The 25629-nt window shown below is 43.8% G+C and overlaps 1 protein-coding gene across 1 annotated transcript in view; it reads left to right on the plus strand.

The window, feature by feature from the left end:
• POLR1A (RNA polymerase I subunit A) overlaps positions 1–25629 on the plus strand; it is a 178089-nt gene that overhangs the window by 133201 nt on the left and 19259 nt on the right. Inside the window, exons 27-31 of the mRNA XM_040335240.1 lie at positions 2331–2488; positions 3941–4067; positions 8018–8122; positions 13309–13578; positions 19146–19346. Of these exons, the coding sequence (XP_040191174.1) occupies positions 2331–2488; positions 3941–4067; positions 8018–8122; positions 13309–13578; positions 19146–19346 (861 nt within the window). The remainder of the gene's footprint in view (positions 1–2330; positions 2489–3940; positions 4068–8017; positions 8123–13308; positions 13579–19145; positions 19347–25629) is intronic.

Below are 25629 nucleotides of genomic sequence, written 5' to 3' on the forward strand. Positions count from 1 at the left end.
TTTCAGGTGCAACATACCGAATAACAAAACTTTAATTTATATACACATATATAAAATTCATTAATTATTAGAAAATAAAGTTAAAATATTGTGTTCATATAAAACCATATATGGTCATGTGGAAAATAAAAATGTGTCTTTAGCGCTAGTCAATAGTGAATAGAGGAAAAAACTAAAGGGAAAATGTGCAATCAAATAAGGGTGCTGCTCAAATTTATATGTGTACAAACACTAAGAAATGAATTGAAATAAGAAAATAAGTGATGAGCGCAATCCTAAATGCACTAATTTGTGTACAAATTAATATCATGATAATTCATCTAATTAAGATATTGTATAAATAACACAACCGTGTCATATAATTCAAACCAAATATGATGCGTGGAGGGCTATACAAAGATAAAACTAGATAAGTGCTAACTTCTGAAACAATCTGTGAAAAAAATCAATCAATAAACACAGAGTGATAAGTGTCCAATGGCTGTCAGAACCGTGCTACCAATTGCAACACATAAATGCTTCACAGATGAATCTTCTTAGATGGTGGGCTCACAGAGCGCTTACTCCCCCTTGTATATTTATTGCCTGAAGTAACTGCAACCAAACTTGATTGATCCTAGATATTGCGGCGTCCTGGTATCTGTGATGTAACTCCTGGTCTCCAACAAAATGGAGACTCGCCGTAGGATGCAGAGATCAGCAGGGAGGAAACAAAGAGTAAAAGCTCCCATTGTGAAGTAAGTTGAAACAGGGAATTTATTAAAAAGCAAAAGCTGCTTACAAGCATAAGTTAAAAAACGCGAGCGTGGAGCCCCGTCCGACCGGAATCTTCGTTTCTCGCGTTTTTTAACTTATGCTTGTAAGCAGCTTTTGTTTTTTAATAAATTCCCTGTTTCGACTTACTTCACGATGGGAGCTTTTACTCTTTTGTTTCCTCCCTGCTGATCTCTGCATCCTACGGCGAGTTTCCATTTTGTTGGAGACCAGGAGTTACATCACAGATACCAGGACGCCGCAATATCTAGGATCAATCAATCTTTTGTTTCCTCCCTGCTGATCTCTGCATCCTACGGCGAGTCTCCATTTTGTTGGAGACCAGGAGTTACATCACAGATACCAGGATGCCGCAATATCTAGAATCGGTTCCAGTTTAGGGATTTTAAACTAAATACAAGAAACAAATTTAATTGACTTTGTAAAACTATCTGTGATTTCTATGGAATGCATCTGAGCAGTTCAAGCAAAATATTTATTGGTGGCTATTGCACTCACCGGTCACCATTGTGTTCAAACCGCTCCATGTACTTCTGTCCTTATGTACAGATGACATTTGAGTGGATTGTACACAAGTTCAGATTTACTTGACCACAGCAAGGCCTCCTACAAATTCACCATAGCATCCTTCCTCGCTTCATCACAATGGGGGAGATTTACTAACGCTGGTGCACACAGAATCTGAATGAATGAGTGACTTATATAGCACTACACATGCGAACTGAATCGCCTCTAGGCGCTTTTTGCAGCCAGTGTCTTCCTGGCTGGTGCGGTCACTTACCCCGTAGGATCTTGACACACTTGGGACACACAGTCGTATAGTAGTCATATAAATGGTGCAACTGTGCATAGTAACCATTCCGCTTCCAGATTTTATTGTCAAAGCTTAATTGAACAAGATGAAGTTAGGGCCCTTTCACACGGGGCGGATCAGTTATGATCCGCCTCCGTAAACTCAGCGGGGATCGCTCCGTAAATCTCCGCTGAGCCGTCGGATGACAGGGCGGTCTCCGCACACTGTGCAGGGACCGCCCTGTCTTTTCTCCGCTCTCCCCTATGGGGGATCGGATGAACACGGACCGCAGACGGAAGAAAAAAATAGGGGTTTCTTCCGTCTGCAAAATCGGATGTTTGCGGAGGCGGACGATTACGGGTGTCAGCGGATGTTTATCCACTGACACCCGCAATCACATCGGGACCAATGTATGTCCCTTTTTCATCCGCAAACAGATGGATGAAAAAGCGGACATACGATCCGCACGTCTGAAAGGGGCCTTAGAAGCTGGGTGGTTACTGTGCATCGCTGCACCAGATTCTGAGTGCTCCAGTTTTAGTAAATCTACCCCAATGGCTATTTCCAGAGAAGTTACTACCTGTAGCACTACCTGTTAACGCAGAGAGAATTAGGTGGGTGGAAACTCATTTTTGTTTTTTACTCTAACACCATTGTAGGGGTAATTCAATAAAGAGTGCAAAGGAAGTCCTATCATCCTATAGAAGTTCTGTGATGTGCAGCCACCATTCAGGGTTTTAGATCTCCTTTGTCATGCTTACAGGTGTTGCATAAATTGGATGTGGAGGAAACCTTCCGGATAGAGGAAAAGTCCCAAAAACATCAAGTGTATAAACTCAAGTTTCACTTCCTGCCATACGAATATTACCGTCAGGAAAAATGCTTGAGACCTGAAGACGTTATTCGATTCATGGAGATGAGGTTAGTTCTGCCTCATTGGGTGAGGGCATACGATGTATAAATCTTCTTTGCAAAGTGTTATAATTTAAGAACTATTTCAAGGCAAAATAAAGAAACATTTTTATTACATCTCTGCAATACATTTTCTCATGTTTATCTCTTGCTGAAAGTACAAAAGTATTAGGCCCCTTTCGCACATGCGGATCACGGGAGGATCCGTTTTTTTTAGACATCCACTTGCTCAGCGGGGATCAACGGAGCCGGCAGATGACAGGTCTGTTTCTGTACACTGTGCAGAGACAGACCAGTCAGATCTATGCTCTCCTCTATGGGGGATCGGATGCAAAATAGGGTTTGCATTCGTCACATTTTAGCGGAGAGGATCGGATCTGGGTTGATCGGCTGTCAGCGGACATGTCACCGCTGACATCCGATGCGCATAGAGGTACATGGAGCGCCCGTTCAGATTCGCCTGAAAAAGCTGACAGGCGAATCTGAGCGCTCCGCCCGTGTGAAAGGGGTCTAACTGTTGTTGGGCAAGAAATGTAGACTAAAATGTTATAGTTTAGTCTGGTGGGAAAAAAAAAAAAAACACAAGTCCCATCTAGTACCAATAAAAAGGGGGAAAAACATAGATAAAAATGTACAATCCCATACCCACAGTTGATCCAAAGGAAGGCCAAAAAAAACCACAGCAAAGCATGATCCAATTTGCCTCTTGGGTGTTCAGGAGAGAATTTTCTCCCCGCTGGAGCAATCGGATATTCCCTGGATCAACTTTACCTATACAATATTAGTACCCAGTTATATTCTGTACATTTAGGAAAGAATCCAGGCGTTTTAAAGCAATCTACTGAGCTCCAGAACCAGATCTTTAGGGAGTCTATTCCACATTTTCACTCCACAGAAGCCTTTCTGTGTTTAGAGATTTCCTCCAATTGTAAAGAGTGCCCCCTTATCCCCAGTGATGACCGTAAAGTGAAGAACACCACCAAGTTCACTATATGGCCCCCTTATATATTTGTACATGTTGTTCATAACCCCCCTTATTCTCCTCTTGTCAAAGGAGAATAAATTCAGTTCCTCGAATCTTTCCTCATAGCTGAGCTCCTCCATTCCTCTTATCAGTTTGGTTGCCCTTCTTTGCACTTTCTACAGTTCCCTGATTTTATCATTTTTGAGAACTGGGGCCCAAAACTGAACTGTGAATTCCAGATGAGGTCTAACTAATTGTACAGGGGCAAAATTCTCTCTCTCGCCCCTCTCTCCCCCTCTCCCTCCCCTAAATGCACGGAGTTGCTGCCATGTGATTGGCTGATTAACAATTTGTGTTACCAAGCAATTGCACAGGTTTACCTAATAAAGTGGCCGCTGTGTGTAGTCGCATTAATAGGGAGTTTTTATATCCGCATGTGGAGTGCTCAGGTCTTGGTTATTGCTTATGTTCATTCTGTGAATCTCTGACTTCTGCAGGTTTTTCAAAATTATGCTTGATTCCATCAAGAGGAGAAGTGCAAAGCTTGCCTCCTACAGGGATGTCTCTGCCCGAAAAGCAACACGGAAAGATATGGATGAAGGAGCAGAGGGTACTGGAACCCAGGTGAGTCGCTGGGACTCCTCTGTTATCCATAGTAGGCAAAGTGACGGGTTAGAAGACACAATAAGCATTCTGTACTTGGCTTAATTTCTGTCTCTTGCAGTCCCTATCCACTGCCGGCGCCCATACAAAGCACAATGCAAACACAGAATATCGTTTTCGAAGAAGGGGCATACACCCCACCTTGTTGAAATGCGTAAAAAGACTGGAGGGGAAGAGCGAGAGATTTGGGGGGGGTAAATGAGGATGGGAGAGGGACTGGAGAAGGTGCGGGGATAGGAGAGGGGGGAAACAACAAAAAACAGACATTTGTATATACAAGTCTTATCTAAGTAAGAAAAAGTAGGCCCACAGAAGCATAGACAAATTGCTAATGAGCACATGTAAGAAAAACTCATGAGGACATTAAGTCCAGATATGCGGAGATGGTATTAAAGAAGAACCAAAAGACCCTAATGGGCAGCATTTGATGCACAAAAAGAGCCCAAGGTAACGCACTCATTTTTAACAACATTGAGTCTCCATAACCAGGAATGGTAGAGGAAATGCCAGTGGTGTAAGTCACCCCTTATCTCATTAAGTAGAGTAGGTAATTGGCCCTGAAAAGCCTCGACAAAGGAGTGAGGTGTATTTCCAGATATTTCAACTGCTGAGACTTCCAAACAAATGGGAAATCCTGACGTACCGCGTGAACACTGGCGCTCCCCCATAGACTATCCCACTGCGTCATCACATCTAATTTAGGACTTTGGACCCTGCTTTGCTCTTGATGAAGTCAAGACCCTAGACGCTGGAGTGCGGGGTAAAAGAAGCGGCAGGGACCGGTCTAGCTTTGGGAGGAGTGAATGATTAAATAAATATTTTTTTTGGACCAAAATTAGCAAAGGGAAGAGGGATGCCGCTCTAGGAAGGTTGTCTGGAAATGTAACTCTCCTCAGAATAGGTGCAGGCTAATGCTGCGTACACACGGTCGGAATTTCAGATGAAAAGATTCAGACGGAATTTTTTCAGCAGATATTCCGACCGTGTGTATGCCCCATCGAACTTTTTCCGTCTGAAAATCCGACGGACTTAGAAAAAGAACATGTTCTCTTTTTTTCCGCCGAAAAAAATTTCTATCAGAAATTCCGTCCGTCTGTATGGAATTCCTACGGAAAAAAAAATATGCATGCTCGGAAACAATTTGATGCAGGCTCGGAAGCATTGAACTTCAATTTTCTAGGCTCGTTGTAGTGTTGTACGTCACCGCGTTTTTGATGGTCGGAATCTGTTGTGTCCGTGTGTATGCAAGACAGCTTGAGCGAAATTCCGACGGAAAAACTGGTCCTGCGTACGTGGCATAAGCGTAGGCAATCGGGTGAGGAGTAAATTCTCGACAGCCGCACTCAAAATCAATGCCTTTTATTAAAAAGAGGAAATAATCCAAAAAATGCAAGCCACAGCAAACAACGGAATACAGGAGCTGACACGTTTCACACTTTTTAAAAGTGCTTATTCATAGTTAGCTTTCTCTTGGTGGTATTTGATCACCTCTGCGGTTGAAATTTTTTGCGGTATAAAGGAAAAACTAAAATTTTGAAAAAACAAAACAAATTTTTTACTCTTTGCTATAACAAAGATCCCCCCCCAAAAAAAGAATCTCTTCATCAGTTTAGGCCAATATGTATTCTACATATTTTTCGTAAAAAAATCGCAATAAGCGTATATTGATTAGTTTGCGCAAAAGTTATAGCATCTACAAAATAGGGCATTTTTATTCATTTTTTTTTTTTTTGGCGATCTGTGATTTTTAGCAGGACTGCGACATTGCGGCGGACAAATCGGACACTTTTGAAACTTTATTGGGACCACTGACATTCATACAGCGATCAGAGCTAAAAAATAGCCACTGATTACTGTACAAATGTCACTGGCAGAGAAGGGGTTAACACTAGGGGGCAATCAAGGAGTTAAGTGTTCCTTAGGGAGGTGTTTTAAACTAGAGGGGTAGTGTACTGACTGGAGAAAGAGAGAGATCACTGATCCTGATCACTAGGAACAGCAGATCTCTCTCTACTCCTTGTCAGAATGGGGATCTGTCTGTTACATACATACACAGATCTCCTCATTGTGGAGCGATTGCGGGTGGCCGAAGGACATTGCAGCCGTGCGCATCGGCTCCAGCATCCCGCCACGGGCGCGCGTGCCCCCTATCGATCTTGAATCGGCCGACGTATACCTACGACGATTCGCACAGCCGTGCCAACCTGACGCAGTCAGCCGGCGGCTGGTCGGCAAGTAGTTAAGAGAGAAGTTCAGGTTTTTTGTTTTATTTTTTGCAAAGAGCAGGTAAGTATAGCATGTATGTTGTTTAACCTCTTGACCACTGGGCACTTAAACCCCCTTCCTAACCAGACCAATTTTCAGCTTTGGGTGCTCTCACAATTTGAATGACAATTACTCAGTCATACAACATTGTGCCCATCTGAAATGTTTGTCCTTTTTTTCCCCCACAAATAGAGCTTTCTTTTGCTGGTATTCGATCACCTCTGCGGTTTTTTATTTTTTGAGCTATAAAAGAAAAAAACACTGAAAATTCTGTAAAAAAGCAGATTATTTCTCACACACAGCATATGCATACCCCAAATTATACCCCAAAACACATTCTGCTATTCCTCCGGAGTATGGCGATACCACATGTGTGAGACTTTTACACAGCGTGGCCACATACAGAGGCCCAACATGCAGGGAGCACCATCAGGCGTTTTGGAGCACCCAGGCCAATTCTGACATTTCTCTCCTACATGTAAAAATCATCATTTATTTGCTAGAAAATTACATAGAAACCCAAAACATTATATATGTTTTTTTTTAGCAAAGACCCTCGAGAATACAATGGCGGCCATTACAACTTTTTATCTCGCACAGTATTTTCGCAGCAATTTTTTGAACGCTTGTTTTTAAAAAAAAAACAGTTTTGTGCTTAAAAAAAAAAAAAAAAACAGTAAAGTAAGCCCAATGTTTTTGCATAACATGAAAGATGAAGTTACGCCGAGTAAATAGATACCCAACATGTCACCCTTCAAAATTGCACACGCTCGTGGAATGGCGCCGAACTTCGCTACATAAAAATCCCCATAGGCGATGTATTGCAGAGTATTGGATGGCTGGATCTGTGACTGCATTTGTCACAGATCCAGCCCACAGCAGCTGCTGCTGCTTCCGCTCTCCCCCCTCTCCTCTCACACTGTACCGATCGTTACAGAGAGGGGAGGGAGGAACCGGCGTCATCAAATGGTTTGTTTACAAGTGGTCGCTCCGTCATTTGACGGAGCGATCACGTGGTAAACGGCCGCTATCAGCGGCAATTTACCGCGATCTGTGATGCGCCAGGTCTTCTAGACCGGCGCTCACGGATGATTCCGGGACGTCCTCCCAGAGACGTGTTTTGTCTATAGCGCGGTGGTAAAGAGGTAAAATAAATAAATAAATAATTTACAACCACTTTAACACTTACAGATCTTTTCCCTCCCCGGCCTGTGAAAAGAGAAAAAGCATACTACTGTCTTCCTCTCTGTCACTCTGCTCTCTCCTCCTATCATCCGCATATTTTTGTTAACACATTAGCACTGCCAACTGGCTCTTTGTGCTGCCCCTTCGAGTTCTTGAATAAAGATCGTAAGTTGTTAATGTGCAAAAACAGTGTAGCGCTGGACAACAGCATATACCATATAAATCAATATATAAAACAACAAGTATAAACAGCGTAAGTTGTTAATACCAGATACATCAATTGTATTTGTCTCTAATACCTGCCTGGAGTAAAGCATTAATAAATGAGGGAAGGCAAATCCACTGTTGATGGAGAATATTACCAGGGAGGAACCTTATGGAAATTGCGTTCTAGTCTGTAGATGTTATACGATTTCCCATAATGTACTAATAGCCATGTCTGTTGTTGCATGTCTCATCAGGAGGGTCAGGAGTTGGACAATGAAGAAGCCGTTGTGGATGCAGAGGCCGATGAAGGAGATGCAGACGCTACTGACGCAAAGAGAAGAGAGAAACAAGAAGAGGAGGTTAGTGTTACATTTTTTAGGCCTTTACCAGACTTGCAAATAAGGACATTAGACGGCTTTAACCACTTAAGGCCCGGACAGAGCACTTTTTGCGATTCGGCACTACGTCGCTTTAACTGACAATTGCGCGGTCGTGCGACGTGGCTCCCAAACAAAATTTAAGTCCTTTTTTTTTTTTTCACAAATAGAGCTTTATTTTAGTGGTATTTGATCACCTCTGCGGTTTTTATTTTTTGCGCTATAAACAAAAATAGAGCGACAATTTTGAAAAAAAAAGCAATATGTTTTGCATTTTGCTATAATAAAACCCCCAATTTGTTTTAAAAAAAAAAAAGGATTTTTTTTCCTCAGTTTAGGCCGATATGTATTCTTCTACATATTTTTGGTAAAAAAATAGCAATAAGCGTATAGTGATTGGTTTGCGCAAAAGTTATATCGTCTACAAAGTAAGGGATAGTTTTATGGCATTTTTTTTTTTTTTTTACTAGTAATGGTGGCGATCTGCGATTTTTATCATGACTGCGACTTTACGGCGGACACATCGGACACTTTTGACCAATTTTTGGGACCATCGATCGGTGCTATAAAAATGCACTGATTACTGTGAAAATGACACTGGCAGGGAAGGGGTTAACCACTAGGTGGTGCTTAAGGGGCGAAGTGTGTTCTAGGGAGTGATTCTAACTGTTAGGGGGAGGAGCTACCAGTGACACGTTACTGATCCTGATCACAGGGAACATTCGATCAGTGACATGTCACTAGGCAGAACTAGGGAATTCCTCAATTACAAAGGCATCCCCCTGTTCTGCCTAAGCAAGAGGCACCACTAATCAAACAATGCCTTGAAGACCAAGGAACTCTCCAAACAAGTAAGGGACAATGTTGTTGAGAAGTACAAGTCATGGTTAGGTTATAAAAAAATATTCAAATCTTTGATGATCCCTAGGAGCACCATCAAATCTATAATAACCAATGGAAAGAACATGGCACAACAGCAAACCTGCCAAGAGACGGCCGCACACCAAAACTCAGGGCCCAGGCAGATTTTTTCTTTTGACAGCTGAGTGAGCAAATAAGTCTCTCCACTTGTTATATGAAAGAATCGGCAAACTCTGCATTGGAGATCATCAGGGGGGGTTGAATCGAGATCACGATTTTTTAACGATTAATTGTGCAGCTCTAATGTACAGATGCACCAGTCTCTGCTGTGGAACTCTGCAGCTCCTCCAGGGTTACCTTAGGTCGCTGTGCTGCCTCTCTGATTAATTCCCTCCTTGCCCGGGCCCTGAGTTTTGGTGTGCAGCCGTCTCTTGGCAGGTTTGCTGTTGTGCCATGTTCTTTCCATTTGGTTATGATAGATTTGATGGAGCTCCTAGGGATCATCAAAGATTTGGATATTTTTTTATAACCTAACCATGACGTACTTCTCAACAACATTGTCCCTTACTTGTTTGGAGAGTTCCTTGGTCTTCATGGCATTGTTTGATTAGTGGTGCCTCTTGCTTAGGTGTTGCAGCCTCTGGGGCCTTGTAGTTTTGCAACAGCTGGAGGGCCGCCAGCTTGAGACCCCTGAATGTAAACTGACCACAGTAGCATGCATTGACTGCCATGCTACCGTGGTCCGTTTACTTGTAGGGGGAGCCGCACAGGCAGGATCAACCAGGCATATCCATGCATCTGCAGCTAGAAATAAGATGCAGAAATGAACAATCACATTAAACAAATTTTAAAGAGACGGTGCAATTATTTTTTTATCTTTACCTTTACAAACTCTTGTGCCCTTCTTAAAGTGGAAGTAAATACTAAACTTCAGCCAAACAATGAAGCTTTGGATCGCATCAGTGGTCTTTTTATGCAGGAAAGAGGGAAAGTGGATATACTCCTGACATTGCCTGGCATCTGCTTATGAAAGAGGAAACTGCAAACAAGATTTTATAATCTATCCATAACTTTCTGTCCCTAGACCAAAAACCAGCTTTTTGGCCTCTCTGATCTAATGACGGCAAACATTTACAAAGCACGGGTATAGCTTTCCGCAAACTTTAAGCAACTTTGCTGAAGCTTTTAAAGCAGCCTTTAGCACTCATTTGGGAATCTTAAAACACAGGTGAGTGCTGGGTACTGGTCATCTCCAATTTTAAGCCTAATTTATCTAACCCTGTAAAGAAAAGATCATTATTCTTATACTTATTATGCAGCCGGTCCGGTCCCAGGCTGAGCTGTCAGCAGCAGCTTCCGTGTGTAGGAAAGGCAGCTGACAACGGAGGCCCCATAGTAAGTCTATGGGTGACTTCACTGCCCAGGCATTGCTTTCTTCTGCATACAGGGGGCGCCTCTGGAGATCGGACCAGATCTGCAGAATTCGCAAGTATAACGATCTTTTATTTACAGGGTTAGATTAATGCCCCGTACACACGATCAGAATTTCCGATGGCCTAAAATCCAATGGAATTTTTCGTCAGAATTCCGTTCTAGCTGTCTTGCATACACACTGTCAGACCAAATTCCGACCGTCTAAAACACGGTGACTTAAAACATTACGACGAGCCGAGAAAAATTAAGTTCAATGTTTCCGAGCATGCGTCGACTTGATTCTGAGCATGCGTTGGTTTTTTCTCCATCGAAGTTGCACACAGACGATAGGAATTTCCGATCGTTTTTTTTTTTCATCGGAAAAAAATAAACCATGTTCTATTTCTAAACACTGATGGAAAAAGTCAGATGGGGCCCACACGCGATCGGAATTTCCGATGAAAAAAGTCCATCTGACTTTTTTCAATATCGAGGCATTAACCACTTGAGATACGCGCTATGGTCGAAAGACGTCCACAGCGCGGCTCTCAAGTGCCGACTGGACGTCTTTAGACGTCCTGTTGTTGTTGTTCCCTGTGCGCGCCGCTGGGGGCGCGCAGCGGGCAAACAACGTGCCCGGCGCATCGCTCGGGAGCCGATGCGAGTGCCTGGTGGGCGCGATGTCCGCCAGACACCCGCGATCGTCGGTAACACAGCAGGACGTGGAGCTCTGTGTGTAAACACAGAGCTCCACGTGCTGTCAGGGAGAGAGGAGACCGATCTGTGTCCCTTTACATAGGGACACAGCATTGTTCACCTCCCCCAGTCACCCCCACACAGTAAGAACACAATGAGGGAATACATTTAACCCCTTCCTCACCCCCTAGTGTTAACCCCTTCACTGCCAGTCACATTTATACAGTAATTAGTGCATTTTTATAGCACTGATCGCTGTATAAATGTGAATGGTCCCAAAATTGTGTCAAAAGTGTCCGATACGTCTGCCGCAATATCGCAGCCCTGACAAAAAAATCGCAAATCGCCCGCCATTACAAGTAAAAAAAAAAAAATCATAAATCTATCCCCCATTTTGTAGGTGCTATAACTTTTGCGCAAACCAGTCGCTTATTGCGATTTTTTATTTTTTTTTACAAAGATACGTATCTGCCTTAACTGAGAAAAAAACGTTTTTTTTTAAAAAAAAATGGGATATTTATTATAGCAACAAGTAAAAAATATATATATATTTTTTTAAATTGTCGCTCTTTTTTTGTTTATAGCGCAAAAAATAAAAACTGCAGAGGTGATCAAATACCACCAAAAGAAAGCTCTATTTGTGGGGGAAAAAGGACGTCCATTTTGTTTGGGAGCCACGTCGCACGACCGCGCAAATGTCAGTTAAAGCGACGCAGTGCCGGAAGCTGAAATTTCGCCTGGGCACGAAGGGGGTTTATGTGCCCAGTAAGCAAGTGGTTAAAATGTAGGTGAGAGTAGGTTTAGAGTTACTTAGGTTTTGCCTCTTATTTCCACTTTAATAGTACATATGTACAGCTTAAAGTATTTTGGATTCTCTGCTTTAGGTTCTGTAATGAGAATTCAGCCTCGGTAAACAGAAGTGTTGTGTTTTTTTTTTTTGTTTTTTAGGCCTTGTACATACGGCTTTAGTTTGCATATCAAGCTTTACCACAGCATTTACAAAGCTTTCAGTGGAGTTTTCTTGAAGCCTTTAAACCAGCACTTCTGCGAGATTAAACACAGACCACAATAAGAGTACTAACTTTACATCACCTGCTAACCCGCTTCAGTAAGCTTTGGCGCTATTTGAAGCTTGTTAAAGGAGATAACCAGAACCCAGCTCTCACCTGTGTTTTAAGATTCCCAAATGAGTGCTAAAGGCTGCTTTTAAGTGCTTCACCAAAGTTGCTTAAAGTTTGCTGAAAGCTATAGCCGTGTTTTGTACATGTTTGCTATCATTAGATAAGCGAGGCCAGGAAGCTGGTTTTTGGTCTAGGGACAAAGTTATGGACAGGTTATAAAATCTTGTCTGCTGTTTCCTCTTTGATAAGCAAATGCCAGGGAATGTCAGGAATATATCCTCTTTCCTGCATGAAAAGACCACTGATGTGATCTAAGGCTTCATTTGTTTGGCTGAAGTTTGGGCAAAAGACCTGGCATGATGGCTGGGTCGTGCCTGCCTGCATGGCATAATGGTCCTCTAATTGCTAGGACAGAGTTGGGCTGCAAAAGAACCATGTTGAATTTGCGGTCTGTAAAGTTCATCAGTCCTACGCATGTTGGAAGAGGAAAGCATTAAAAAATTAATCTAGCCATAATAAAAGGTTTTTGTTTGTTTGTTTTTTCCTGTTAAAGGGACACTAAAGGTTCCCGTGTCATAATTTCCTCCTCTGTGAAGCCCGTTTTGCACAGAGTGGCCCCGATTTTGGTCTTCTGGGGTCCCTCGGTTGCTGTCTCAGCTCCTCCCCGCATCAGCTAACCCCCTTCATGGGAAGCTCTCTCCCAAGGGGCTTAGCTTGCGGGCGCGCTCCCGTGATACAGCCGGCGGCTATAGCCGCCGACTGGATCACTCTGCCCCGATGCGATTGATTTGATTGACAGCAGCGCGAGCCAATGGCTGCGCTGCTATCAATTAACCAATGAATGAGCCGAGAAGCCAGCGTGTTCAAGGTGCAGGACTTTTGAGGGGTCAGGTAAGTAAACGTGGGGGGCTGGGGGGCCGCTAATCCTCGGATGTTTTTTCACCTTCATGTATAGAATGCATGAAGGTGAAAAAACATGTACCTTTACACCCCCTTTAACTACAAATTCTAAATCTACATTATACAGAGCCAACCCTGCAGTTCTTAGTGAGCTTTTCATGTTTTTTTCTCTCTCAGGTGGATTATGAGAGTGAAGATGAGGCAACCCCAGAGGATGAAGAGCAGAAGGATGAGGAGAACAAGCTTCAGGAGGACGAAGCTGAAGACTCTCAGCTGCTTAATGGGGAGGAAACCACTTCATTACCCTCGGAAAGATCCAGAAAGAAAAATAATCAAACGGGTCTCACCAAAGAAGTGCTGACAGAGAATCGGATCAATGATGTCCTGAGCCTCAACACTGCCATTGAAGAGTACTCATATGATACTGACAAGAGCTTGTGGTGTGAGGTACGATCAGGTTTATATATTCCTAGTATTGTTTCTGAGTACAGTTGATAAGACTTACAGGGTGAGCAAAAGAAACTGACTGGATTCCCCCCTTCCACACATTCGAGGTAGATGGGGGGAGGGGAATCCTCCCCACTGTGTCCTATGACTCCCCTGCTGTCAGAATACACTGATCAGTGCTGCAACTGATTGGCTGCAGTGCTGATCGAAGAAAATCTTTCCAACATCCCTGTTCATGCGCAGTCGGTTCTTTGACCGACTTCTGTGGAACTGGAATGGCCATTTATTAATCAAATTCAGCTGGTCCCTGCTGCATTGTCCCAGTTTCAGTCCATCTATGACCAGCTGTTTAATACAAGGCAAACATTGTTTAACCTCCCTGGCGGTATGATTCTTTCAGAAAAAACATGCTGAAAGCGGTACCATTATTTGCAAGGAAATTTGGTGTTTTGTACTGTAGGCCTGTAATTTTTAGGAATAACTCACTTAAAGCGGGGGTTCACCCTATCGACGGGAAAAAAAAATTTTTTTTTTCTTTTACCTTTAAATCAGGCATTGTAGCGCGAGCTACAGTATGCCTGTCCCGAATTTTTTCCCCCCATACTCACCTTGTAGTCGTCCATCGAAGATACCGGGGAATGGGCGTGCCTCTGGAGACGGAGGATGATTGACGGCCGGCTCTGGCGCGTCACGCTTCTCCGGAAATAGCCGAAATAGGCTTGGTCTTCACGACGCGTGCGCATAGCCTGTGCGCACGCGCCGTGAAGAGCCGAGACCTACTCCGGCTGTCTTCGGGGAGAGTGACGTGCCAGGGCCGGCCGTCAATCATCCTCCCTCTCCATAGGCACGCCCATTCCCCGCGGGAGCCGAAATCTACGATGGACGACTACGAGGTGAGTACGGGGTTAAAAAAATCGGGACAGGCATACTGTAGCTCGCGCTACAATGCCTGTCTCGATGGTAACATCAAGTACGAGAGGGTGAACTACCGCTTTAAATCTGACCAAACCAGAGTTTAATAGGCATCCCGGGTATGACATTTTTTTAAAAACAAAATTATAAATTATAATATAATAAATAATTATAAATAATTATATAAAAAAAAAAAAAAAATTCTAATAAAAATTATTCAATAATGTAATCAACTCAAAATCACTGAAATTTGCTCAGTTGCAGAATTGTCGCTGTCATTATTTATTTATTTTTATGACGAATTTCCCCACAAATCGCTATCGCACAATTCTGCAAGTGATTATAATTTATTATCGCTGTTTTCTAGCTGATCTAAAACCATTTTTGACATAAAGGGACACTTTTGGTTGCTATGGACAATCTACAGTTTGCAGGCAGAAAGAACAGTTTTTATTATATAAAAGTACATGTAGGACACTGGGCAGACCACTAGGGACAAGGGGGGTGTGTTTTTTTTACATACAGTACTGTAATCTATAAGATTACAGTATACTGTATGTATAGTGTTTGTTTACGTTTTTGAATTTGGCGCCGATCTCCGCTCCCGTGTGTCGTAACGTCGCAGGGAACGGAGATCGACGGCACAGGAGGACGCTGTGTGAATCTAGCGATGTCCTGCTCGCTCACACAGCGTGGTGACATCGCTGGATCCAGGAGAAGGTAAGCCTAAAAAATCAACCCCAAGTCACGCTTGGGGATACCGACAAGAGGGTTAATACAAGAAAAACTGTTGAATACAAGACAATCAATCCTGAGGGTTGTAACGCAATCCATTCCGATGTCTGCTTCATTCTGTCTGCTTCAAAGTTCAGCAACAGTCAGTCTTGAATGGTATGTGCAGCAAGAATAGTAAAAACACAAACCATATCATTTAGTACTTTAAAATCCAAAACAAATGTATTAAAATTGCACATAAGGGGAAAAAACTACCCTTGCAATGTTGCACCGACTATGTTGTCAGTATGCAAGCTTATGGTAAGTTTCTTTGCTATGTCATACGTGGTATGGCCCATGTGTCTCAGTAATGCAGTGGTCATACTCTCCAACACCTTCTTGACCAGTGGTCATTAATACAAAGATGTTCAGAGCAAATTGTATAGTGTTGGGTGAGTAGACAATAACGCATCTAGTTTTTAAAAGAGAAAAACATTGTGCTGCCAAAGACTACTAAAAATATATATATATATATATATATATATATATATATATATATATATATATATTCTGCTGCATTCACCTAAATGTATTCCCACATACAGATAACATATTGGCAGCGCAGCACTACATTTTCACATACCGTATTTTCCGGCGTATAAGACGACTTTTTGGATGCAAAAAAATGCATCCAAAGTCGGGGGTCGTCTTATACGCCGGGTACGGTCTCCGTGCAGCTGCGATCGTCATAATTTCAAAGCTGCGCGCCGTCTTCTCAGCACGTCCTCGCTGTCCTGTGATTGGCGGAACAGAAATCTTCCCAGCAGCGCCTCTGTTCTGTTTTCCGCCTATCACGGATGCCTTTTCATCCTCGGACGAGATGAGAAGGCATCCGTGATTGGCGGAACATAGAACAGAGGCGCTACTGGGAAAATGTGTGTTCTGCCAATCACAGGACACGCTGAGAAGACGGCGCGCGGCTTTGAAATCATGGACGCTCGCAGCAGACGGAGACTGTCACCGGCCTGCAAAACGTGAGTGATGGCACAGTGGGGGGGAAAGTGGGGGCATGCAATGTGATGGCACTGTGGGGGAATGCAATGTGATGTGATGGCACTGTGGGGGAATGCAATGTGATGGCACTGTGGGGGAATGCAATGTGATGGCACTGTGGGGGAATGCAATGTGATGGCACTGTGGGGGCATGCAATGTGATGGCACTGTGGGGGAAAGTAATGTGATGGCACTGTGGGGGCATTTAATGTGATGGCACAGTGGGGGCATGTAATGGGACAGTGGGGGCATGTAATGGCACAGTGGGGGCATGTAATGGCACAGTGGGGCTTGAAAAAAAGGGGGTAGTCTTATACAGTGAGTATATCCCAAAACCAAAAATTTTCCTGGAAAATTAGGGGGTCGTCTTATACGCCGGAAAATACGGTATATTTTTAATAAAAACACTTCATATATGTGAAACTGTATTCTTCATGAAACGGTGAAAAATTTTGAAAAATTCATATTATTTGGTTTTATATGAAGGAATAAATGCACTTAAATCTTCTATTATAGGATAAATGCTGAGAATACTAAAGTAATCACCCCTCCGCCCCTGAAATAGAGGAACTGTACTGTTTGGACCATCTTGAAATGTATTTTTCTCTTTGCATAACTAGTGCACAAAAAGATAATGAATGCACGAGCTGAGAGGTGTGTTTACATACCAACCTCAAGTGATCACCATAATGGTCTGTCATGGTGATGACCTGTTCACAGTATGCCGTTTCTTCAGAGCTCATACGTCGGTGACATCACCAGCAGCTGCTCCCTAGAATAACTGTTAAACGATGCACGTTTATTGTAAGTGTACCTGTAGGTTGAAATCAAAATACAAACTTTACTATCCCTTTAAATCATGGATGCAGCATATATTTGTTCCTCTATTTGTGCTACAAACACATTCTCAGCACAGAGACCAGATCCATTGAAAATAGATAAATAAAAATGTAACTAGTTCAGTACTTGATCTAGTTTAGTGAGTGTCGGTGTACAGTAGGCGTCAGTGCTAGTGGCAGCAGCAGTGTAAGGGTCGGTTCACACCACAATTTCTGCGTTCCAACTGAATTTCTGCATGCGTTTTTTTGATGCATTCCAATGCAATTTGTCCTCTTCCTTCCTTTCCTTCCTTCCTTTTCTTTCCTTTCTTTCCCTTCCTTTTCTTTCCTTTCCTTTCTTTACTTTTTCCCTTCCTTTCTTTCTTTCTTTCTTTCTTTCTTTCTTTCTTTCTTTCTTTCTTTCTTTCTTTCCTTCATTCCTTTCCTTTCCTTTCCTTTCCTTTCCTTTTTTCATTTCCTTTTCCTTCCTTTTTCTTTTTCTCCTTCTTTCCTTCCTTTTCTTTTTCTCTTTCCTTCCTTTTCTTTTTCTCCTTCCTTCCTTCCTTCCTTCCTTCCTTCCTTCCTTCCTTCCTTCCTTCCTTCCTTCCTTCTCTTTCTTTCTCCTTCCTTCCTTCCTTCTTTCCTTCCTTCCTTCTTTCCTCTTTTCTTCCCTCCTTCTTTTCGTCTTCCTTTCTTTCTTTTTCTTTCTTTCTTTCTCCTTTTCCACCTTTCTTCCTTCCTTTTTCTTAGTCGCAATTAGGGACCAATGCGGTCTGGTGCATTTTTAATGCGTTCAATATAGAAAAAATGCACCATTTTCTTCTGTACTGGAATGCGCACTGCACTGGTGTGAAGTAAGGCCTTTGGAATACATGTTTAAACACTGTCCATGCATTTTTGATGCAGAATAAATAATACACTGGACTGCATCTGGTGTGAACCAGCCCTAAATCTTAGTTTCAGTTTAAAGGGGTTGTAAACCCTCGTGTTTTTTCACCTTAATGGGCCTATGATCAGTATTTTGGCTCTCGGCACTGTCAAATGCCATGTTTGTGCCCTTTCTGTTCTGTTTCAGAGACTATTGACTTCGCACTCCTTGATTTAAGACTTTGTACGGGGAATATCTCATGTAGCTTCTTCTGTGACTTCATGGGCTCTGAATCTGACTCTGTGTGGTTCAGAAAACTTTCTGAACCCACTGTAGACATATCCCTCTGCTGTCATCTGCAAGGTAATTATTCCTTGTATCCATCGCCTCTGTAAGAGGAGTGTTTGCACTGGCTGCTCTATATTGCAAAAAACATTCTGGTTTTGCATAGAGGCCAAGGACTTCCTTCTTGTCTAAGGTAGTTTCTGTCTTTCATCTCAACCAGGACATTGGTCTTCAGTTTGGCTCCAGTTCACCAAAAGACGTCTCTATTTTCTGGATGTGACTCTGGCTTTGTGAGTCTCATTCTTAAACCCTGGTTCTTCAAGAAGACCGATTTACTTGCAATACTGTATGAACTTCGTAAAGGTGCAATAGCTTCTCATTTTATGATCACTAGGTGGCTAAAACAGACCATTATCCAAGCTTGTAAAGAAAACTAGGCTTGGGACTTTAAATGAGGCATATGAAAAACATATACCTCCATCCCTGTTGGATAAAAGAAGGGGGAGTTTTTGGGACTTTGAATGAGATGCGTTTTTTAAGCAAACAGTAAGTATAAATAAAGTTGTATACGTAATAATAACCAGGCTCACACTTACCACCCAAACAGCAAGCCAAATTCAACTAACTGTGTGCATTAAAAAGAGAGGATTGGTTGCACACATTTGCAAATACATGGTTAAGCTGCAGGCCTCGCAAAGGCTCTCTGCATTATCCAAGCTTATGGTCTTGAGGGTTGGGTTCCAACCTTACCGGTAAAGGTGCACACTACCAGGTCTGTAAGTGCTGGTGGTAGGGTGGGACATTTTGGGCAGGGCTACAGTTTTTTGTTTTTGTTTTTTGAAAGACTTCTATATCCCTCAATGAACTGTATGGTATGTACAAAAATCTAATTTTTAATGGTTGTGTTATTCTTGCAGGTCACATTGAAACTGCCATTAATGAAGGTTCACTTTGACATTTCATCTCTTGTTGTGACTTTGGCACACAGTAGTGTTATTCATGAAACAAAGGGAATAACTCGATGCCTCCTTAACGAAGCCTCCAACAAGAAAGGGGAGAAAGAGCAGATTCTCAACACAGAGGGCATAAACCTGCAAGAGCTCTTCAAATATTCTGATGTAAGTAAAGTAAAAGCAGCATTGTAATATTACAATGATCAGTAGCTCAACTTGTGTGAAGTTCCACCTGGTGGTATGGGGGTGGGCCATCATTTTTCAGGCACTCCCAGCACATCACTGATTTGGCTTTTAAAACATTGTTCTGATTTCTATGCATGTGTGATTGTTGCACAACAAGAGGGGAGTTTTTTTTTTCCAGCACAGAAGCAGCTCAGCCCTCTGATGTAAAAATTTCCCCTTCAAATAAATATATGTAGAAAGTGGCAACAAAAGTGTGGGTTAGATTTAGGTACTTTGAAGGACATATCCCTAAGTCTCTAGGTCGTGATCCCAAAGCCAAGTGTTGAAGGATGGAAACGGATAATTCAAATTGCAGGAACACCTCTAGTGGCTCTTGGCAGCTCAAGGCTATTGTACTAACAGCCTGATAATCCACAGTTGTACCAGGTGGTATGCTCTGTCTGGAGATGTGGTTGAAGGACCCAATTCCAGGTATACACATGTAGAAAAATAATAAGGGGGTATATAGCATAACTCTGTGACCCTCCTCGTGGCTCAGAAAAAAGAGATCAATGGACTCACTCAGAGTAATAGGATAGGGAGCCTATCTCCACGAGCGCCAAGCTCATAATGGATCCTGCTTGTCTTTTGTCCCTCCTTATCTGATGGGCTCAAACTTGCAGCAAGTAGCTCAGAAAGTGGCAGTGGAATGGAGAAGAGAGAGGAGACTCATCGCGTAATCCCGTAGGGAACCGATTTATTGATAAAAACAATGTAAAAACAAACTCGCATTTGGCAGCTTGACTAGTGACATATATCCACGAGCATCGGGCTCGTCTGCCGACCGTCAAGAGTGTGCAGTGTAGATAGAGAAGGAGAGGGTCAACCCGGGGTGTATGTTTTTTTTTTTGATATATCGTATTATATCACATTGTGTGTGTGTGTATATATTTACATTTAGTAATTTGTTGCACAGTGTTTCATGATTTAACAATTTCACTCATCCATTGTTTTGTTTGGATTATACAATGGTCATTTAAAGGTATTTTATTTTTACGCATTCAGTGTATCACACTATCCCCTTCCTTTCACGTTCCCCATCCCCTCACTACATAGCGCAGCAGTGTCTCCCCCTTATATATATTCATTTATTTAGCCCACAGACAGCGCAGGAGTATTTTCTCTATACATTTCAAGGAGCATGTTATTGTGCTGTGTGGAGTCTATGGCCCGGATTCACAAAGCACTTACGCCGACGTATAACAAGTTACGCAGACGTAAGTGAAAATGTGCGCCGTCGTATCTGTGCGCAAGACCCACAAACACAGATGCGCCTAAAACCAGGCTACACCCCGCTGACGTATCTTGCTTACGCCGGCGTAGAGTGGGCGCACATTTAGGATGGGGGCATGGTGCCGCTCCCATTGATTAGTCATTCAAATATGTAAATGAGAGAAATACGGCGATTCGCGAACCTGCGTGCGCCCAACGCAGGCTACGGGAGGTGTGCGTAAGTTGTACGTCCGGCGTAAAGTTATGCCCCCTAAAGGAGGTGTAACCCAGCAGCAGACATGCAAAGGTCTGCACCAGGGAACACAAGCCGGCGTATTTTACGTTGGACATGTGTCTGGCTGGGCGTAGGTTACATTCATGGCGTACGCATTGCTCCGGCGTATCTTAGGCAGTTGTTCCGACGTGGTTGTGAGCATGCACAGGGGGATGCGGCCACGTCACGGCGCATGCGCAGTTCAGTAAAAGTACTTGTCTGGCACTCGGACCATCATTTGCATGGGGTCGCACCTCATTTGCTAGTTTGAATGGGTCAAGCCCACTTCCACCTACGCCGGCCTGCGCCTTTGAAACCTATGCCGACGCAGCGTTGGGAGCACTGGCTTCCTGAATTCCATGATTGCCTCTCTGCGCTGCGTCGGCATGGCGTTTGCGTTACGGCGGCGTATTGTGCGCCCAACTCTCTGTGAATCCGGGCCTATGGGTTTGGCTTTTAAAAGTCTAGATCTCATCAATTTAGAGTTAAAGTATGATGCCGCGTACACACGACCATTTTTAATGACGAGAAAAATTATATTTTTTTAATTGGTCATGAAAAACGGTCCTGTGTATGCTCCAGAGCATTTTTTATCTACAAGAAAAATGCCCGATTTTTTTTTTTAGAACCTGCTCTATTTTTTACACTTTAACGAGGGGGGGGGGGGGGAAACGCGCATGTTTAGAAGCAAGTTGTGAGACGGAGAAATTGGCAAAAGCAGCCCAAAGGGTGGCGCCATTCGAATGGAACTTCCCCTTTATAGTGCCGTCGTACGTGTTGTACGTCACCGCGCTTTGCTCGAGCATTTTTTTTTCCCCACGAATGTGTGTATGCAAGGCACGCTTGAGAGGAATCGCGACAAATCACCTTCGAGAAAAACTTTGTTTTGGGTGGGTTCCCCAAATACCTCGTCCTGGCACGTAACAAGATGGAGCCTTCAATGTTGGCCTCCTCCTTGCACTGAAATCTTGTTTCCTGTGCCGAGGACTGGATTATTTTGGCTACTTTTATTTCCTTGGGGAACTCGTCCCTTCGCCACTCCTTGTAGTTTTGTTGCCATCACAGTCTCTGTGATAGGAACCCGCTGCTGGAAATTGCTCCTCTACCAGTAGGAAGTGTACTTACGTTTCTTAGTCATTCTGATATTTTCATTTATTCGAAGATGGGTGACCTGCTCAATCTACAACCCCGTTCGTCACTGATGCTTTACCCGGATGGGGCAAACTTTTTGTTTAATGATATGTTCTCCATAACGGCTGCGCCCGCAAATTTCAGTGGCGGTGGTTGATGGCTTCTATTGTATTCCCTATACCTTTGTTGTATGTTATTGATATATACATCTCTTTACGGCTGCGTCTGTTTGAATTGCTACGTATTGGATTTATTTGACATGTATGTATCTGTTAAGTTTCAAATAAAAGCTTCTGGGGAAAAAAAAAAAAAAAGGAAGTGTACACATCACACAAGCAGTGAGGTTGACACCCAAAAGGAAGACCTGCTGAATGGAAGCAAAAAAGGAGTGGAGGTCCAATGGTCACATGACTGAGACCTCAAGTAAATTGGGCATTTAGATTTTTTTACTTTTAGCTAGAGGGGGTTGGGAGAGAGGGTGTTCTTGCTTTGCCCAGAGTTAGGTTTACCTGAAAATGATGACCCTAGAATAATTCCTCTCACCCTGGTGTGTGCACCAATGCCCAGTGTGTTGAGCATTCGGCATTTACATATGTCCTAGGTGCGGGTATTTTTACGCATTTTGTGTTTGTATTTTACGCATTTGTGTTTACAAGTCACAAGATAACTTTGTACAAGTGACCAATTCTCTTTTATTTTTTTATTGATTTTTTTTTGTGAAAAATAAAATAAATGTTACAAAATAAAGCCGCTGGGCATTACCCGGCTTGGGTAACATACATTGTAAATTGAGATTTTCCTAGCTTGTGACGGAAAATATTAGTTATATGAAGACAGGAGGCGAGTATCTTATGCATTATCTTTCCTTTAATAATGCCCACAGCAGAAATACAACTTCAGTGAATTTCAATAATAAAATAACTTTTAAAACAAACTACAAGTCCCAGCAGCCCCTTGGGCATATCAGCCAATCACGTGGACTCTGCTAGTATATAAGGGGCTGCCCCTTTAATCACTTCCTCTTTCTTGGAGCGAAACTGCTAAGGACTTGAAACCGCGACTTCAACTGCAACTAGTCTTCTGACCATCAACGATTTGGATTCGGTGAGTCGAGTAGGTAGAGGTCCCAACGGGGACAACAAAGGAGATCCCTCCGGAAAACTTCTCAGCCTGTGGCTCGCGTGTTGCGGTCATCAATAACCTGGAACAATATGAGAATAAAGACCATGATAGGGTTGGGTCGGGAGGGAAGATACTCACCTCCTGTCTTCATATAACTAATATTTTCCGTCACAAGCTAGGAAAATCTCAATTTATATATCAGACAGGAGGCTCATATCTTATGCAAGTTCAAAGTCATACATGGATATAAATACAGTGATAACAAATAGAAGTCTAACTAATAATCAAGTCACAGAACCGACATATACGTGTTCCTCCGGTCTAAAGTAGAATTGGCGGAAGGTGGTTTCGGAAGACCAGTCCGCCGCTCTAAGAAGATCCGAAAGCGATCCTCCCGAGGTGATTACCTTGGTAGCCATGGCACCCCTGGAAGAGTGGGCACCAAATCGGGTAACGTCAATCCCAGCCATGTCCATGGTGGATCTAACCCACCGGGCCAGAGTGGCCGAGGAAACCGGAAGGTGTGGGCCGACGTAGGAAATAAGGAGTTGGGGTAGAGACGGAGACCGTAGCGGGGCCGTCTGTAACTCATAAGCTTGCAGACAGCGAACCACACATAAGCGTGGATGCGATGGGAAAAAAGGGTAGAATACAGATTGTATCCCTGTTTTTGTTCTACGTACTACCGAGAACTGAACGCCTTGAGGTGAGAATTGGCGTCTGGATATGTCCAGGGCTCTGACATCGGATATGCGCTTGATGGAGACAAGGCATAAAAGGACCGTAAGTTTAAAGGACAATAGTTTCAGCGGAAGAGCGTCATTGTTGTCCCATGTAGAAAACATGTTCAATACTCTAGTTACGTCCCAGGTGCTCTGATATCTGGGGCGAGGTGGGCGTTGGAACCTAACGCCTCGCAAAAGACGGCACACCACGGGGTGTTTACCCACTGGAAGGGAGTCTACAGGGGAATGATAGGCCGAAATCGCAGAGCGATACACGTTAATGGAGCTATAAGATCTCCCGGATGCAAAAGAATCCGCCAGATAGTTAGCAACCATTGCTACAGGTGCGTGAACGGGATCAATTTCCCGTTGATCACACCAACGTACCCAGGTTCCCCAGGCCGATCGGTATGCCGATCTAGTCCCGGGGGCCCAGGCCAGGGCGAGGAGGTCCCTAGCTGTTCGTGAAAGGTCGCTATTCGCGTCCGACACCCCGAAATCAGCCAAGCGAGGAGATGAAGGTTGTGATCCACGACCAGAGGGTGGGGTTCTCCTGCAGGATTGGAAAGGAGGTGGGGGACACGGGGAAGCAGCCTGGGTAGATCGACAGTCATTCCCAGGAGAAGGGGAAACCACGGTTGTGTTGGCCACCAAGGAGTGACCAGCACGACTGAAGCCCCTAGGTTTGCCACCTGCAAGAGGAATCTGAGGATCATGGAGAAGGGTGGGAACGCATAGTGTGTCCCTCGTGGCCAGGTCTGGCGAAGGGCATCTATTGCCAGGGCTTCGGGGTCCGGCCTCCAGCTGTAAAAGCGAGGAAGTTGACAATTGAGGCGGGATGCGAATAGGTCCATGGAAAAGGGACCCCACAACCGAACCAGGGAAAGGAATACCGTCCGATCCAGCCGCCAATCGCTGGAATCTGTGAGGTATCTGGAATTCCAATCCGCGATCAAGTTCGAGGTGCCCGGAATGTATTCCGCCAGGGGAACGACGTTGCGTTCCAGACAGAAGTGCCAAAACTCCTTTGCTAGATTTGCCAGAGCCTTGGATCTGGACCCTCCTAGGCGGTTGACGTATTGGACTGCGGTTACGTTGTCCATCCGCAGTAATACGCAACAATTGGAGGCGTTCGGAAGGAGACTCCTGAGGGCGAAAAAGGCCGCCATGAGTTCCAACGCATTGATATGTAGCAGAGACTCCTCTGCGGACCAGGTCCCTCCTGTGGTGGAGGTTCCGCAGCGAGCCCCCCAGCCGTGCCGACTCGCATCCGATTCTATAATGTAATCCGGATTGGAGCTGAAAATGGTCTTCCCGTTCCAATCGATGGCGTGACTTAGCCACCAGCGCAACTCCACTACGGCTTCCGCATCCAGAGGCACTTCGTCTGCATAGCGAAGACCCTGTCGCAGGTGGAGCGCTTTGAGCCTCTGAAGGGCTCGGTAATGGAGAGGTGCCGGGAAGATGGCCTGAATTGAGGCCGATAAAAGTCCTACTAATCGGGCCAAACCGCGTAAGGATACTCGCCGTTTGTACAATACGGAACGAATCTCCTTGCGGATAGTAGCTAGTTTGGCTTTGGGTAAGCGAAGTATAGAGTGTTTGGTGTCCACTAAGAACCCCAAAAACTCCATCTCTTGTGAAGGAATCAAGATGGACTTCTCGTGGTTTATGACGAAACCTAGCCCCTGGAGCAAGCTGACGGTCCAGGAGGCATGAATCGTCGCCTGATGGTAGGATCGGGCCATTATGAGGAGGT

Source organism: Rana temporaria, chromosome 1 (assembly GCF_905171775.1).
Source record: "Rana temporaria chromosome 1, aRanTem1.1, whole genome shotgun sequence".
Classification (NCBI taxonomy): Eukaryota; Metazoa; Chordata; class Amphibia; order Anura; family Ranidae; genus Rana; species Rana temporaria.